The sequence below is a fragment of the Paecilomyces variotii genome (genome assembly GCF_004022145.1).
Source record: "Paecilomyces variotii strain CBS 101075 chromosome Unknown C8Q69scaffold_2, whole genome shotgun sequence".
NCBI lineage: Eukaryota > Fungi > Ascomycota > Eurotiomycetes > Eurotiales > Thermoascaceae > Paecilomyces > Paecilomyces variotii.
The window spans coordinates 4,368,474-4,381,063 of record NW_021167141.1 but is presented as its reverse complement, the minus strand read 5'-3'; the positions used below and the strand labels follow the sequence as shown (position 1 = coordinate 4,381,063).

General features: G+C 51.6%; 3 protein-coding genes across 3 annotated transcripts; 2 read left to right on the top strand and 1 right to left on the bottom strand.

Annotated features, from left to right (window-relative positions):
- The first annotated feature begins 435 nt into the window (after positions 1–435).
- On the top strand, positions 436–2,817 carry C8Q69DRAFT_460072 (glycosyl hydrolase family 76 protein). The gene is made up of 4 exons (XM_028630126.1): positions 436–977; positions 1,086–1,330; positions 1,389–1,835; positions 1,982–2,817. The coding sequence occupies exons 1-4, from the start codon at positions 875–877 to the stop codon at positions 2,555–2,557; spliced, it is 1,371 nt and encodes a 456-aa protein (XP_028488397.1). The 5' UTR covers positions 436–874; the 3' UTR covers positions 2,558–2,817.
- Positions 2,818–2,896: 79 nt separating this feature from the next.
- On the top strand, positions 2,897–6,516 carry C8Q69DRAFT_460070 (putative DUF221 domain protein). Its single transcript, XM_028630125.1, has 4 exons — positions 2,897–3,480; positions 3,564–3,728; positions 3,797–4,997; positions 5,055–6,516. Exons 1-4 carry the CDS (start codon positions 3,280–3,282, stop codon positions 6,050–6,052), a joined length of 2,565 nt encoding a protein of 854 aa, XP_028488396.1. The 5' UTR covers positions 2,897–3,279; the 3' UTR covers positions 6,053–6,516.
- A 339-nt stretch (positions 6,517–6,855) lies between these two features.
- Positions 6,856–10,091, bottom strand: C8Q69DRAFT_182616 (F-box domain protein). Its single transcript, XM_028625880.1, has one exon. The coding sequence runs from the start codon at positions 9,914–9,916 to the stop codon at positions 6,941–6,943; it is 2,976 nt and encodes a 991-aa protein (XP_028488395.1). The 5' UTR covers positions 9,917–10,091; the 3' UTR covers positions 6,856–6,940.
- Between the last annotated feature and the right edge of the window lie 2,499 nt (positions 10,092–12,590).

The window sequence follows — 12,590 nt, the reverse complement described above, 5'->3', positions numbered from 1 at the left end:
AAGCCAGAACGAGTCTCCAGAAATAATAAAAAAAAAAAAAATGAAATAAAAATAATAAAAAAATTTCAAGGGCGGGTACTACTCTACCTGTACCATAGGTAGACGGAGGAATTCCACTAATAATATTGTGGATGTGGTGCCGTACTGTTCCACTGGTTCTGATATTGCTTGATGAACACGGATACGCGGAGATTGGATCTCGGCACTCTCGGGCCCTAGAATGCCGCAGAAGATGTAGTAGTAGTAGTAGTAATATAGTAGATAGACTAGATAGTCTATGGCATGCCAGAGGAATGGCGTGTGCAAGAGCAGATAGACCTTCTATTGACTATGGTAATATATAATAATCAATAGTTATATATCTGTCAGCTTAAATACTTTCGTATCATGACAGGCTAAATGTACTGGTAGTCTGGTACTGTACCTCGAGGGGATCCAGGTTAATAATATTACTGCGTGCGGCCAAGGGGGCGACTTTTACATCCTCTGGTAGGTTTGGATATTATTTTTAGTGCTTGGGCGTTGTTACTAGTCTTTTCGCTAGCCGGACCAGTCATTATTTGTGCCGCCATCCGTACGAATTTACTCGACTCGTCCATGCGCCAAATTGAAACGCCTTGTTCTCCTGGAAGGTCGTATGGCGTACGAATCCACGGCCCAGAGCACGGGCTGTGACTGGTGTGTTCATTATCGACCATGCCGCAGAGGAACAAGGCCATGTCAGGCGGGCTTCCGGCCATCATCTCTGATCTCCTGGACCCCCGTGTTCCTCTTATTCGCCAGTCCCTTCTCTACCAGGCGCGGTGGGTGTTGGGTGAGTGTCGTCCTTCTGTGAATCTCACTTATCCTCCCTCCATCGCAATATACAGCAGATATGGCCAGACCAGGAGTTTGGCACGGCTGGAGGCAGCTGGTGGCTGCTCTACTAGCGGTGGCTAATCTGGTGCACGGCTTCGACCTGGACATCAGCAGTACTGGTAAGTTTAACCATTCATGAATATTCATCCCCCCCTCCTCCCCTCCGCGTCGCTCTGTGTTATCATCTCTGCGCTTGGCCTCTAACAGGTCGTGATGGCACGCTTCAGAATCCCTCAAAAATGCCGCCAGCACAGCGATCTACGGACAAATGCACTTGTACCAAGGAAATGCATCAGGCGCCATTCCCGGTAAGCTGCCTGGCACTTGGTGGGAAGGAGGAGCACTGTTCATGGCCGCCATCGAGTACTGGCACGAAACTGGAGACACCACCTACAACAATGAAGTCAGTGTTGGCATGCAGTGGCAGGCTGGTGATGGCGACTACATGCCGTCCAACTGGAGTAGCTACCTGGTAAGCAAAAAGCAAAGCCACGTTCAGAGAGCCTGTCTGACATGGTCGAAACCGTCAGGGAAACGACGATCAAATGTTCTGGGGACTGGCAGCGATGACAGCAACTGAGCTCCAGTATCCAGCTTATGGGACATACTCGTGGTTGTCGCTCGCGCAAGGAGTCTTCAACACCCAAGTCGCACGATGGGATCCCACCACTTGCGGCGGAGGTTTGCGCTGGCAGATCTGGGCCTACGAAGCAGGATACAATCTCAAGAACGCCATCTCCAATGGAGGTCTGTTCCAGCTCGCTGCCCGCCTAGCATATTATACCCATAACGCGACCTACGCCGAATGGGCCGAAAAGATCTTCGACTGGTGTGCTTCCACCCCGCTGCTAAGCACCGAAACCTGGAATGTCGCCGATTCCGTGGAGGTCGGGAACAATTGTACCACCCAGGGAAATAACCAATGGTCCTATAACTACGGCACATTTATCAGCGGAGCTGCCTACATGTACAATTACGTGAGTGATATGAAACCTTTTCCTGGTTCTATCGGCCGATGTACCGCACTGGCACCCTACCAGGGCCCGTGTCATTTTCTCTGCCGTCTCTCGAGTCTCTTCACGATATTGGTCTTGTTGCGAGCAATACTGACGCACTTCTATAGACAAATGGCACCGAAAAGTGGGAGAAGGCCGTTAATGGTCTCCTTGGAGTCACTCTCAAGACATTCTTCCCGACCCAGTACGGCGGCAACATCATGTCCGAAATCCTCTGCGAACCCACTGAGATCTGTAACGCCAACGAGATTCTTTTCAAGGGCTTAACTGCCGCGTGGCTGGCGTTCACCAGCGTCCTGGTGCCATCGACCTACGACCAAATTCTCCCTAAGCTACAGGGGTCCGCAGAAGCGGCAGCAGCATCGTGCAGTGGTAACAACAACAACTCCTGTGGTGTCCGCTGGTACACCAAAGCCTGGGACGGATGGACTGGAATTGAGGAGCAAATCAGCGGAACCAATATATTCGTTGCCAATCTCGTTGCCGCCAACCGGACGAGACCAGTGACAGCGACCACTGGAGGAAACAGTACGAGTGATCCGACTGCCGGACAGGACGATCACTCTACCTCGACCCAACTGGCCGCGATCACCACGGGCGACAAAGTGGGCGCTGGTTTCTTGACCGCTGGCTTTGTCACATCCTGGATCGGGTTGCTTGTATGGATGGTGATTGGCACTTGAGAGATCTTGTGCTGGTTTGCCCGTTTCGTATGACATAGACTTCCAATTATTGATTAGCCTCGTGTATTTTTAATCTTATGCAAGCATATTTTTTCCTTTCGAGGGGGCAAAACAATCATCGATGCGCCAAGTTCCAACATTCATGGCTGGCTTCTACGAAATCTGTCGTCCACCGGTAGAAGACAGGAAGCTCAATCAGATCTTCAATTCCAAAGAGTGCCAAGAACAAGATCCGATCCGATCTACGTACTCTATGCGCCCGAAATTTAGCACTATCATTTCTCCGTAGAGAATGATCTGCTGCGAATCTTTCTTACTTTGTTATGCAAGGACGTAGCTGACTCAGCAGATGCACAAAACCGGCGGTCACCGTCATCGCGCAGCCAAGGACGCAAGCTAACATGTCTAGTTCTCTGCAAGACAAAACCAAAACAACGCATCACCTCGCCTTATTTTTTCATCCTTTTTTTTTCTTCAGACCCCCGATCGCCCAGCGAGGCCAGAGCATTTCAGACAGAAATATCCCTGCCTCTTCTCCCGTCAGACGTGGCCCCTCTCTCACTCTTTTTGGAACACCCCTTTCACCCCCTGACGTCAGTCTCTACTGCGCCGGACTTATCTCTCTAGCAGACGAGCTATCGAACACCCCGTATGCGCCGATCGGAGGGGCAGAACCACTGGTGAGCAGATCAGGGCGCGCATAGCGCCAATATAGTCGCAAGATGTCTGCCACAGCAATGGCCGCGACAGCTGTGGCAGCTTTTCCAGATTTCGCGGTAGCAGGAACGAGCGATGCGACAATCTCCGGAGGAAACCATGGGGCATTCCAGCAGAAGCCGTGGGATAGACAAACCAGGGTCCATCTATATACACAGTTTGTCATGTCTAGTCTGCTGGGCGTGGGCGCGTTCATCACGTTCTGTGTATGTGCCCCTTGTCTCTCGACTTTCGATGCTGCACACAGACCAGCAATGGCAACCTGGAAACTAACAGATTATAACGATAGATCCTACGACCGAGATGGAGTAAACTATATGCCGCGCGTAGAAGGCAGCGCAATGCGGCTTCAAGACTGCCCGATTTGCCAAAAAGTTTCTTTGGATGGATACCTGTCGTTTGGAGGATTACGGACGAGGAAGTCCTAGAATCAGCGGGCATGGATGCGTACGTGGTAAGTTGCATCGGGGGTTGATCCAATTGCTACGGTTAGAGTAGGCTGCTGATGGAGCTTCTCATTAGATGCTGTCATTCTTCAAGTTTGCGCTCCGGTTCCTGGTGGTTACCTTCTTCTTCGGTGTAACCATCATCCTTCCTATACACTACAAATATACTGGGAAGCATGGAATCCCTGGATGGGATGATCCAGGCGACAATATAAATCGGACCCATGTCGACACGGTGTGGACGCCGTCACTCGAGGACAAGATTGAAACCAATCCTGGTTACCTCTGGCTCTATGTCGTGTTCACATACGTCTTCAGCGGTTTGGCCGTCTATTTCCTGATCCAGGAGACGAACAAGATCATCACGACTAGGCAGAGATACCTGGGTAATCAGACTAGTACGACGGACCGTACAATACGCCTCTCCGGCGTTCCCCCGGAGATGAGGACGGAAGAGAAGATCAAAGACTTTATCCATGGCCTGCAGATCGGCAGGGTGGAGAGCGTCACCTTGTGTCACAATTGGGAGAGACTGGACATGCTGATGGAGGAGCGTCTGGATATGATAAAGAAACTGGAGCACGTTTGGATTGAATACATTGGGTATCAGAAAACGAAAAGAGTCAACGACACGCTTCCCCTAGTGCGGACACATCAACGCGGAGCAAGTGTCGTCTCTGAGGACGGCACTGAGAGCTCACATCTGCTTTCCGAAGAAGGGAATGGTCACCCTCAAGGTCCCAATACGTCCAGAAAGCGCCCGACCAAGCGAATCTGGTACGGGCCGTTCAAGCTGCGGAGCCGGAAAGTCGATGCTATCGACTACTACGAAGAGAAGCTGCGCAGGCTCGACGAGAAGATCCTGACCGCGCGACAGACGGAATATCCTCCCACCGCTATTGCTTTCGTTACAATGGAGTCACTTGCGGCCGCCCAGATGGTTGTTCAGGCTATCCTTGACCCTCATCCCATGCAGCTACTCGCTACCCTTGCCCCAGCTCCTGCTGATGTTCTGTGGAAAAACACATATGTGCCGCGTCAGAGACGAATGTTCCAGTCGTGGTCAATCACCATTTCAATCGCGTTCTTGACCGTCTTTTGGTCTGTTCTTCTGCTGCCCGTCGCGTATCTGTTGGAGCTCGAGACTCTCCACAAGATCTTTCCTTCACTTGCAGATATGCTCGCAAGACATTCCATCCTCAAATCATTCGTCCAAACCACGCTTCCCACCTTGGCTATCTCTCTGCTGACGGTTGCGGTTCCTTATGTTTATGAGTGTGAGTTCTCATTAGATGCCTCGATCAAGCAAATCCGTTCACTGACTTTTCTTTCAGGGCTGTCCGGTCATCAGGGAATGATGTCTCGGGGAGAAATTGAGCTGTCTCTGCTGTCGAAGAACTTTTTCTTTTCGTTCTTCAATCTCTTTTTGGTCTTTACAGTATTCGGCACAGCAAGTACATTCTACGGTTTCTGGAAGAATATACGGGATGCGTTCAAGGATGCTACTACCATTGCCTTTGCGCTTGCCACGTCGCTCGAATCATTCACTCGTTTCTACATGAACTTGATCATCCTGCAAGGCCTGGGTCTGTTTCCCTTCAAACTGTTGGAGCTCGGAAGTGTCATCATGTACCCGATCAGACTCCTTCGTGCAACGACGCCGCGCGATTTCGCTGAGATGACGAGGCCGCCAGTGTTTAGCTATGGGTTTTCCATTCCGCAAACCATTTTTGTCTTCATCATCTGCATCGTCTACAGTGTGTTCCCCAGCTCGTGGATGATTTCTCTGGGTGGCTTGGTTTACTTTGGACTGGGCCACTTCATCTACAAATATCAGCTCCTCTACGCGATGGACCACCAGCAGCATTCGACGGGACGAGCATGGCCCATCATCTGCAGTCGGGTGTTCCTCGGACTGATTGTCTTCCAATTGGCAATGATCGGAGTCCTTGCCCTTCGCAAGGCAATCACCCGCTCCGTTCTCCTGCTTCCCCTCCTTGCCGTGACTGTCTGGTTCACGTACTTCTTCTGGCATACCTACGAGCCTCTAATGAAGTTCATCGCCCTGAGAAGCATCGACCGAAGCCTTCTTGCTGCAGACGAAACCTCACCTTCACCCTCATCGGTCATGTCGCCGCCGTCAGGACTCGACCGCGATCTACTCCCCATTCGAATCGGCGGTCACGATATTGGATTGAAGCTGAAGAAATACGTCAACCCTAGCCTGATTCTTCCACTCGACGGGCCCTGGGTTCCAGGACGCGACAATACCAGCGCTCTGGATGAAAGCTACTTTAGCCATGCACACAGCGCTGTCAGCAATGGTGTATGAGCGGAAGATCCATTCCCATGTTCCAGCGCGCGCTTACCATATCCACCCGCCATATTATCGACAATAACGACTTGTACCTTTTGTTTATTTTTTATTTTTCATTAGAAGCATTCATTTCCTTGTGTCCTTCGCTTCCGAATTGTATGTTTTGTCTGACCTTTGGTTTATGTTCTGCGCTCTGCAATTGTCCACTTTGACTTGACCTAATGAGATGATATACGCCCACGATACCACCTCGCGATGTCCATTCTTGTCTTGTATGTATGTACCATGATATCTGATGTTCGTATATATCGCGGGATAGTTCATATCCCTTTCCTTTTAGCGTCAATGATTCAATTCTCATCTTGTACTAAAAAAGAACCAATCAAGTTGTGCAATCGTGTTTGTCAGTAACCCGTAACTAGTTCTTTTCCATACTTTACTACTATACTAGTCTCTGGTGGAATCTACGTAAATTAAACTGCTCATAGCACTTTCTGGGACGAGGATCATAAAAGGTCGTATACTCAGTGAATATAAAAAGCCTACTATATCTAGTGATACGCTGAAACATTTTAAAAGAAGAGCTGGGTATTCCGAGTCTTGATTGTAATAACCAAACAAACAAAAAAAAAGTCTATAGAGTTCTTGAGATGGTATATGGGAAAATATAAAAAACAAAAAACGCTGACCAGCCGTCTCACACGGACTTGAAACAAAACCTATATAACCCATTGCAGTAAAGTCATTCTACCGCGTAAAATTGAAAAGCAAAACCAATGCAGGGTAGTAGTAAAAAAAAAAAAAAAATCATCACATGTCATGAAAATGTTAAGTGGACTGTGGAACCAGAGACCCGCCAGCGCTGCAACTGGCAAAACCGATATACAACAGAATAGAAATGTCCTAGTACTTGCTCCATGCGGAGTATCCCTCGTTATACATTACGGGGTTGATGAGCATTTTCCCGGGTGTTCCAGTGCGATGCAGACCGGCTGCTGGAGTGGACAGGAAAGCCTTGCGCAGATCCTGGGGATCGTACGTCGCAAAGTCATGGAACTCTGATCCATCAGAGCCCTGCGGTGGACTGTTCTCACCCTCGGCCTTGCTGGCGTTGTCCAGCCAGTTTCCTTCATTAGGGCCTAGGTCTGGAATCTTCAAGTCAACGATACAAGCAGCGAAAGACGGCCGGCGCCTCTTGGCAGGCCCGTTCGACACCGGGCTGCTGCTGGGGTTCTTCGGGAAGACTGAATTTTCAACCACGTCCAAGATCTTCTTGACACGCGGTGGATATTGAGCTGTCAAGATTTCTCGGTCGAAGGGAGCTGGCTGGCTGAGCTGCTTGCGCTTCCGAGTCGCTCGGACAGGCAGCGGCGAAAGGAGACCAGACTCCGCTCGGCCCATCAGCTTTGCAGACGCGATACTGCCATCGGGGCCGACCGACAGTGACCTGACGCCGATGTCTAGCGCCGAGATGTTTTTGGAGGTGCAGGTGTCGATGTCAAAAATGCGCGCCTCGCCCGATGCGCCAAAGGCCCAGACTCGGGCGCCACCATTCGATGTCTGGATCGCGAAGTCGACCACCTTGGTCATCCTGCCAATCTCCTTGCCGTAGATCTTCAAGGGCCACATCATTGCCGTAGGTCGGTAGCTGACCTTGAGGAGGAACTCCCAGTCGCCGTTCTGGTTCTGGGCGAGACTGCCCCGGCGCTGGCTGTTGCGCTCAGAGTCGAGGAACCAGTCCCTTGCCAGGTCGCTGTCTCCCATGACGCCCTCGCCCTGAAGTCTGCGTTCCCTCTGGATTACGTTGAGGACGTCCGATGGGACCGAGTACAGGACAATCTTGTCCTGGTATGCCGCGACAATGCGCAAGCCCCAGCTCAGATCAGAGCCAGACGCGAAGACAGTCGGCACGCGATCCTCCTTCCAGTTATCAGCAGTGCCTCCTTCGAATGGCGGAACACAGATCAGTGCCCGCGTCAGGCTCGTGGGGCCACCGATAGGAGCATCTGATCCAATGCAGAGGAAACCCGTGGTCGGTTCGATGAACAACAGGTGCAATCCGTCATTGACCGGGATGGCTCGATAGTGATGGCAGTGAGTCGCCTTCACGAGACTGAGACTGCCATTCTTCCTTGGAGTCCAATGAGTGAACGAACGCACACCAGAGGAGAGGTGGAACTGGCAAGGGTGCTCTTCGCCATCAGGGGAGTTGTAGCACTGGCACCCAGAAGCGCCGGGACCAGCCAGAGAAGAGATCAGTCTGATCTGTGCAGGCGTGTTGACCGAAGGATTCGACAAGAAGTGCACGACTTCGGCCGGCTGCGACATTGGGAATAGTTTGCGAGAATCTACATTGGTCTTCTGATCCACCCAATGCAATTCAATGCCGGAGCCACAACCAAATGCGATACAGCGTCGACCAGGGCAGATTGACACGCTTCTTGGTGGGTCTTCAGCGGAGCAGATGTCATGGTAATAATGGCGAGGGGTACGAGAGAGGCGTACCATCTTACGGAGAGGCTGGTTCGATGCGATCGCCTCCTGTACCTCAGCAAGACTGGGACCTTGGGCCTCCGAGGGAGACTGACTGGACACACGCTTGATATCACAGACCATTCCCATCCGACCGCGCAGCAAAGCTGCGACGACCAACTTGGAGTTACTCGTATCGATCGCAGCCGACAAAACCTCATAGGGACAGCCAATGCTGGAAATAGGCATGATATCAAGATCTTTGTCATCGAGATTAGGTCGTTCTTGATCCGTCGATCTTTCTGCCCTGGGCCAGTTGTCCCCAGTCTTCCGACTGCAAAGATGGTAAACGTAGATCATACATCCCGTGGTCACCAGCAAATAGCGGCCACACTTGCTAGCGCTGAACCTGGGAGTGCGTGAAAATGCCGGGTCACGCACTGCAGCCGTGATCCGAGGAGCCGTGTAAGGACCAGCGAGGACGTTCTTCATGAATGCAGGGGACTCCGTAGGAAGTGATTCTCTGGCGAGGTGAGAGAAGTCGACGATTCCAGTCGTCAGGAAACCAGACCGCTCCACATTGGCCTTTCGGCCAGACAGCAGGCATTCAGTGGAGAATCTCTTGCTTAGCCTCCAGACATGACTCTCCTTGGTAGCATTGAGTGAGCGCGCCAGGCAGTCCCGCTGCCATGCGTCCCACCAGCCTGCTTTCTTGAGCATGCCTTCCAACAGATCCTTATCAAGACTAACACGCATCCATTGCGAGCACGTGTGCCGGGCATTATCGAAGTCCCGCGGACTGAGCATCGAATAAATCTGGAAGAGGATCTCAGGGGGGACAATGTTGGCAGCTGGTGGGTTAAGCGGCACAACCTTGTCGACAGTCCGGGACCAGGTTTTGCAGGTCAATCGTAGCGAGCGGCGGGATTCTGGGGGGGAGAAGTCCAGCAACCGCCTGAGAACAGGCGGCGGTACTTCGGGAGCGGGCCGTAGTGTCTCTGGGATTGCATTTGTATCTACCTGCTTTCCTTCTAGCTGACTGTCCAGTGTTGTGTCCATCTCTGAGGAAGCTGGTTTAGAGGGTTCGCCGGCAGGAACTAGGCTTTCTGTCGAAGAGTTCGGCGTGATAGGTGTCGAGGACCGTTCTGAGTCATCGTCACTCACGGAATCGGCCAGCGACTCGAAGCTGTCTGGGGAACGGCTCATGGGACTCGTCCGCCGAACGCCCTGGATCCCAGGTACCATTTGTAATCCGTTATCCCACTGGGGGATTGCGTGCTGTGTCTCTGCCGACGCTCCGCTTGTTGTCGAGCTGAAATCATGATTTTCCCGAGACTCCCTCTGCTGTCCCCATACAGGAATCACAACATGCGACTCCTGGCCCATTCTATCAGGCAGTCCTGGCATGATGGAAGAAAGGGCTAGACCTCTGGGCCGTTTTCAGGCCGGGACCTCAATGACCGCGCAGAAATAGATACGGCTGCACGGTCAAAAGAAAATGGATACTTGAGAAAATCCAGGTCAGTAAGATTGTGCCTGGCGATATCAAAAGCTTAACGACCGATAACCCCGGGTTTGCCACCCACGTTACCACGGCACCGGCAGCCAATCGAGACGTCTGCTAATGGTTATAAGGTAAAAGAAAAGCCGACGAGGAGGAAGAAAAATGTGAGGAACAAAGGATGTGGCCCTCGCAGACTTCCAGCTCCTTTATATCCAATCGGTAGTAGTCGCTGCGTCGCCGACGAGCGGATCGATGAATAGATCTCGATATCAGTGTCGAAAATGGTATGACACCAGTCGAATCATGGGTTATTATGGAGTCAAGTTTATCACCTCAAATGTTGATCCTGTAATTCACTCGCACCGGTGTGCTAGTGATGAGTTTCTCCTCGATATGGCCACCCCGATGTTGGTGAACAAGCTTGAAGAAGCAACCGTGGTGGGCCCCTCGAAGGAGTCGAACAGGATACGAGCAGAAACTGGATAATCTGGGGATTGACTCCGGGGATCGCCCACCAGGTTATATATAAAAACGAGGTGTGAAGAAGAAGCAAAAAAGGGCGTTTTGTCCCGAATTAGTATCAGGGAGTGTGGACAGACAGGCACAAGCGGCTTGGACCGCGGTAGACATAAGTAAGCGCCATCTGACGTCGCCTACGAACCGAGTCCAGGGACCAGGAAGTTGTGGCAGTTGGCGAGACTCGAGAGGAGAGGACGATTAGCTCGCGGTGGATCCACGACGATCCACGGACGAGGCCGACAAGCAGGCGGCGATGGCGATCCAACACTGACTCTTCGCCGTCACGACTTGCACCATAAGACTTTGCTTTCCGTGTCGCATGGACGGCTAGAAAACGGTCGCCGCGAGTCAGCGCTGCGATAGTCGACCGGAGCGGAGCCTGGAGGGTGGAATGGAGAACGACTGCGTAGTCTAGCTCGGATCTCCAGGATGAGATGCATGGCTGCTGGAGATCTCTAGCGCCCCGGCTAACGTGGAGACAGCTTTGCTTTTGCTATCGTGACCTCTGAGACGAGCAGTAAGGTGGTGAGGATGGCGTTGAGCTCTGCGACAGCCGAAGAATGTACGGGATGAGAGCCCGATGCGGTCTCAGCTTCTGACGCTTCGCGTGGCCCAGCATTCCTCGCGAAGGAGTCAATCGCTGGCTGAGTTGCTCTCGATCGAGTTGTCTCATCGTCCTTTAGTGAAAATCTTATCGTGTCTTTCCCCGGCCCACCGTTTCGTCCCCTACTGCAGACAGGACACTAGCGAATTCGACTTTCTCCTCCACAGAACCAGAAAGGAAGAGTGGCCGGGCAGCCAGCAGCAACCAGGCTGGGCGTTGCTCCGTATGATTGTTATGATTTTTATTATTGGGGAGCAGCAGATGAGGAGATGAGTAGAGGAGCAGAGGAGTGACTAACTGATGATGATCGAGGATGGCCATGACCATGACTTGCCCGGAATGTTCTTCTCACCGCCAACTCATCTTCCTCGCCGATCCTCCCCCAGACGGCAATCCTCGCCCGATCAACGCTCCAACGTCATGTTCTGATCCATTATTGCTTTAGTGAGTACGATAATCGTGTGATAAGAAGAGAACACTGGGGCCGTGAGGAGATGTTCTCCAGCTTCATCCTGCCTGCAACGGCGTCCCACCGCTGGAGAACCCCCCCTCGACACTGCACTGGACACACGCAGGGAGTCCATCCCTGGCGGCAAATACGATCCTCCCATATGCATCCATCCCGTATCGCAATATTATTATTGTTCTTCTCCATAACGGACTGGGAACCTCGTTGGTCAGAGGTACCAGCTGGTTGCAGCCCTACTGCCAGCCAATTCACTTGACTACTGAACCATTGCACAAGTGCATGGCCACTCGATAAGCGAGTTGCATTTCCCATCTGGTATGTCTCTGCAGGATATTAATAATAATTATCATTATTATTTATTATTATTATTATTGTTTGTTTGTTCGGCTAAGTCGTCCGGAAACTGTTCGTATGAGCTAACGAGTACAACTCCATAAACACCAAAAACAAGAGTCATTTATCATTATTATTATTGCCAATTCGCAAATCGGACTCCCCCCCACCAACTCCCACACTCGCACGGACATAACATTCCCTAACAGAGAGATGATCACCAGTGCGGAAGAGCTGAGAGAGAACAGCCCGGAAGAATTTCTAGAATGTTTCCCCATTTCTCGTCTTAACCCTCGCCTCCCTTCGGACCCTTCCCATCTCGCTTTCTCTAACAAGCCTCCTCGCTTAAATAGGTATAATCTCCAGCAGGCAACCCAGGATGAAAGGGAGGCGCATGCGAAAAAAAAAGAAAAAGGGGGTCTCGGACTCCTCCGTCAAGAATTAAGACTTACCATAAAATCGATGGCCTCCGTTTGCCGCCGCTCCCGCCCAAACGGCGTCGACATCTTGTTTCGGGTCCCCCAAAGCCCGCATTCCTGAGTTTCGTATATTTAGCACCCATGCACATGGCATGCGCTGCGTGGCACGGAAAGCATCATTGTCCAGGCTTGGTCCGAGACAAGAAGCCCAGAAACACGGATCCGGTCGGTAA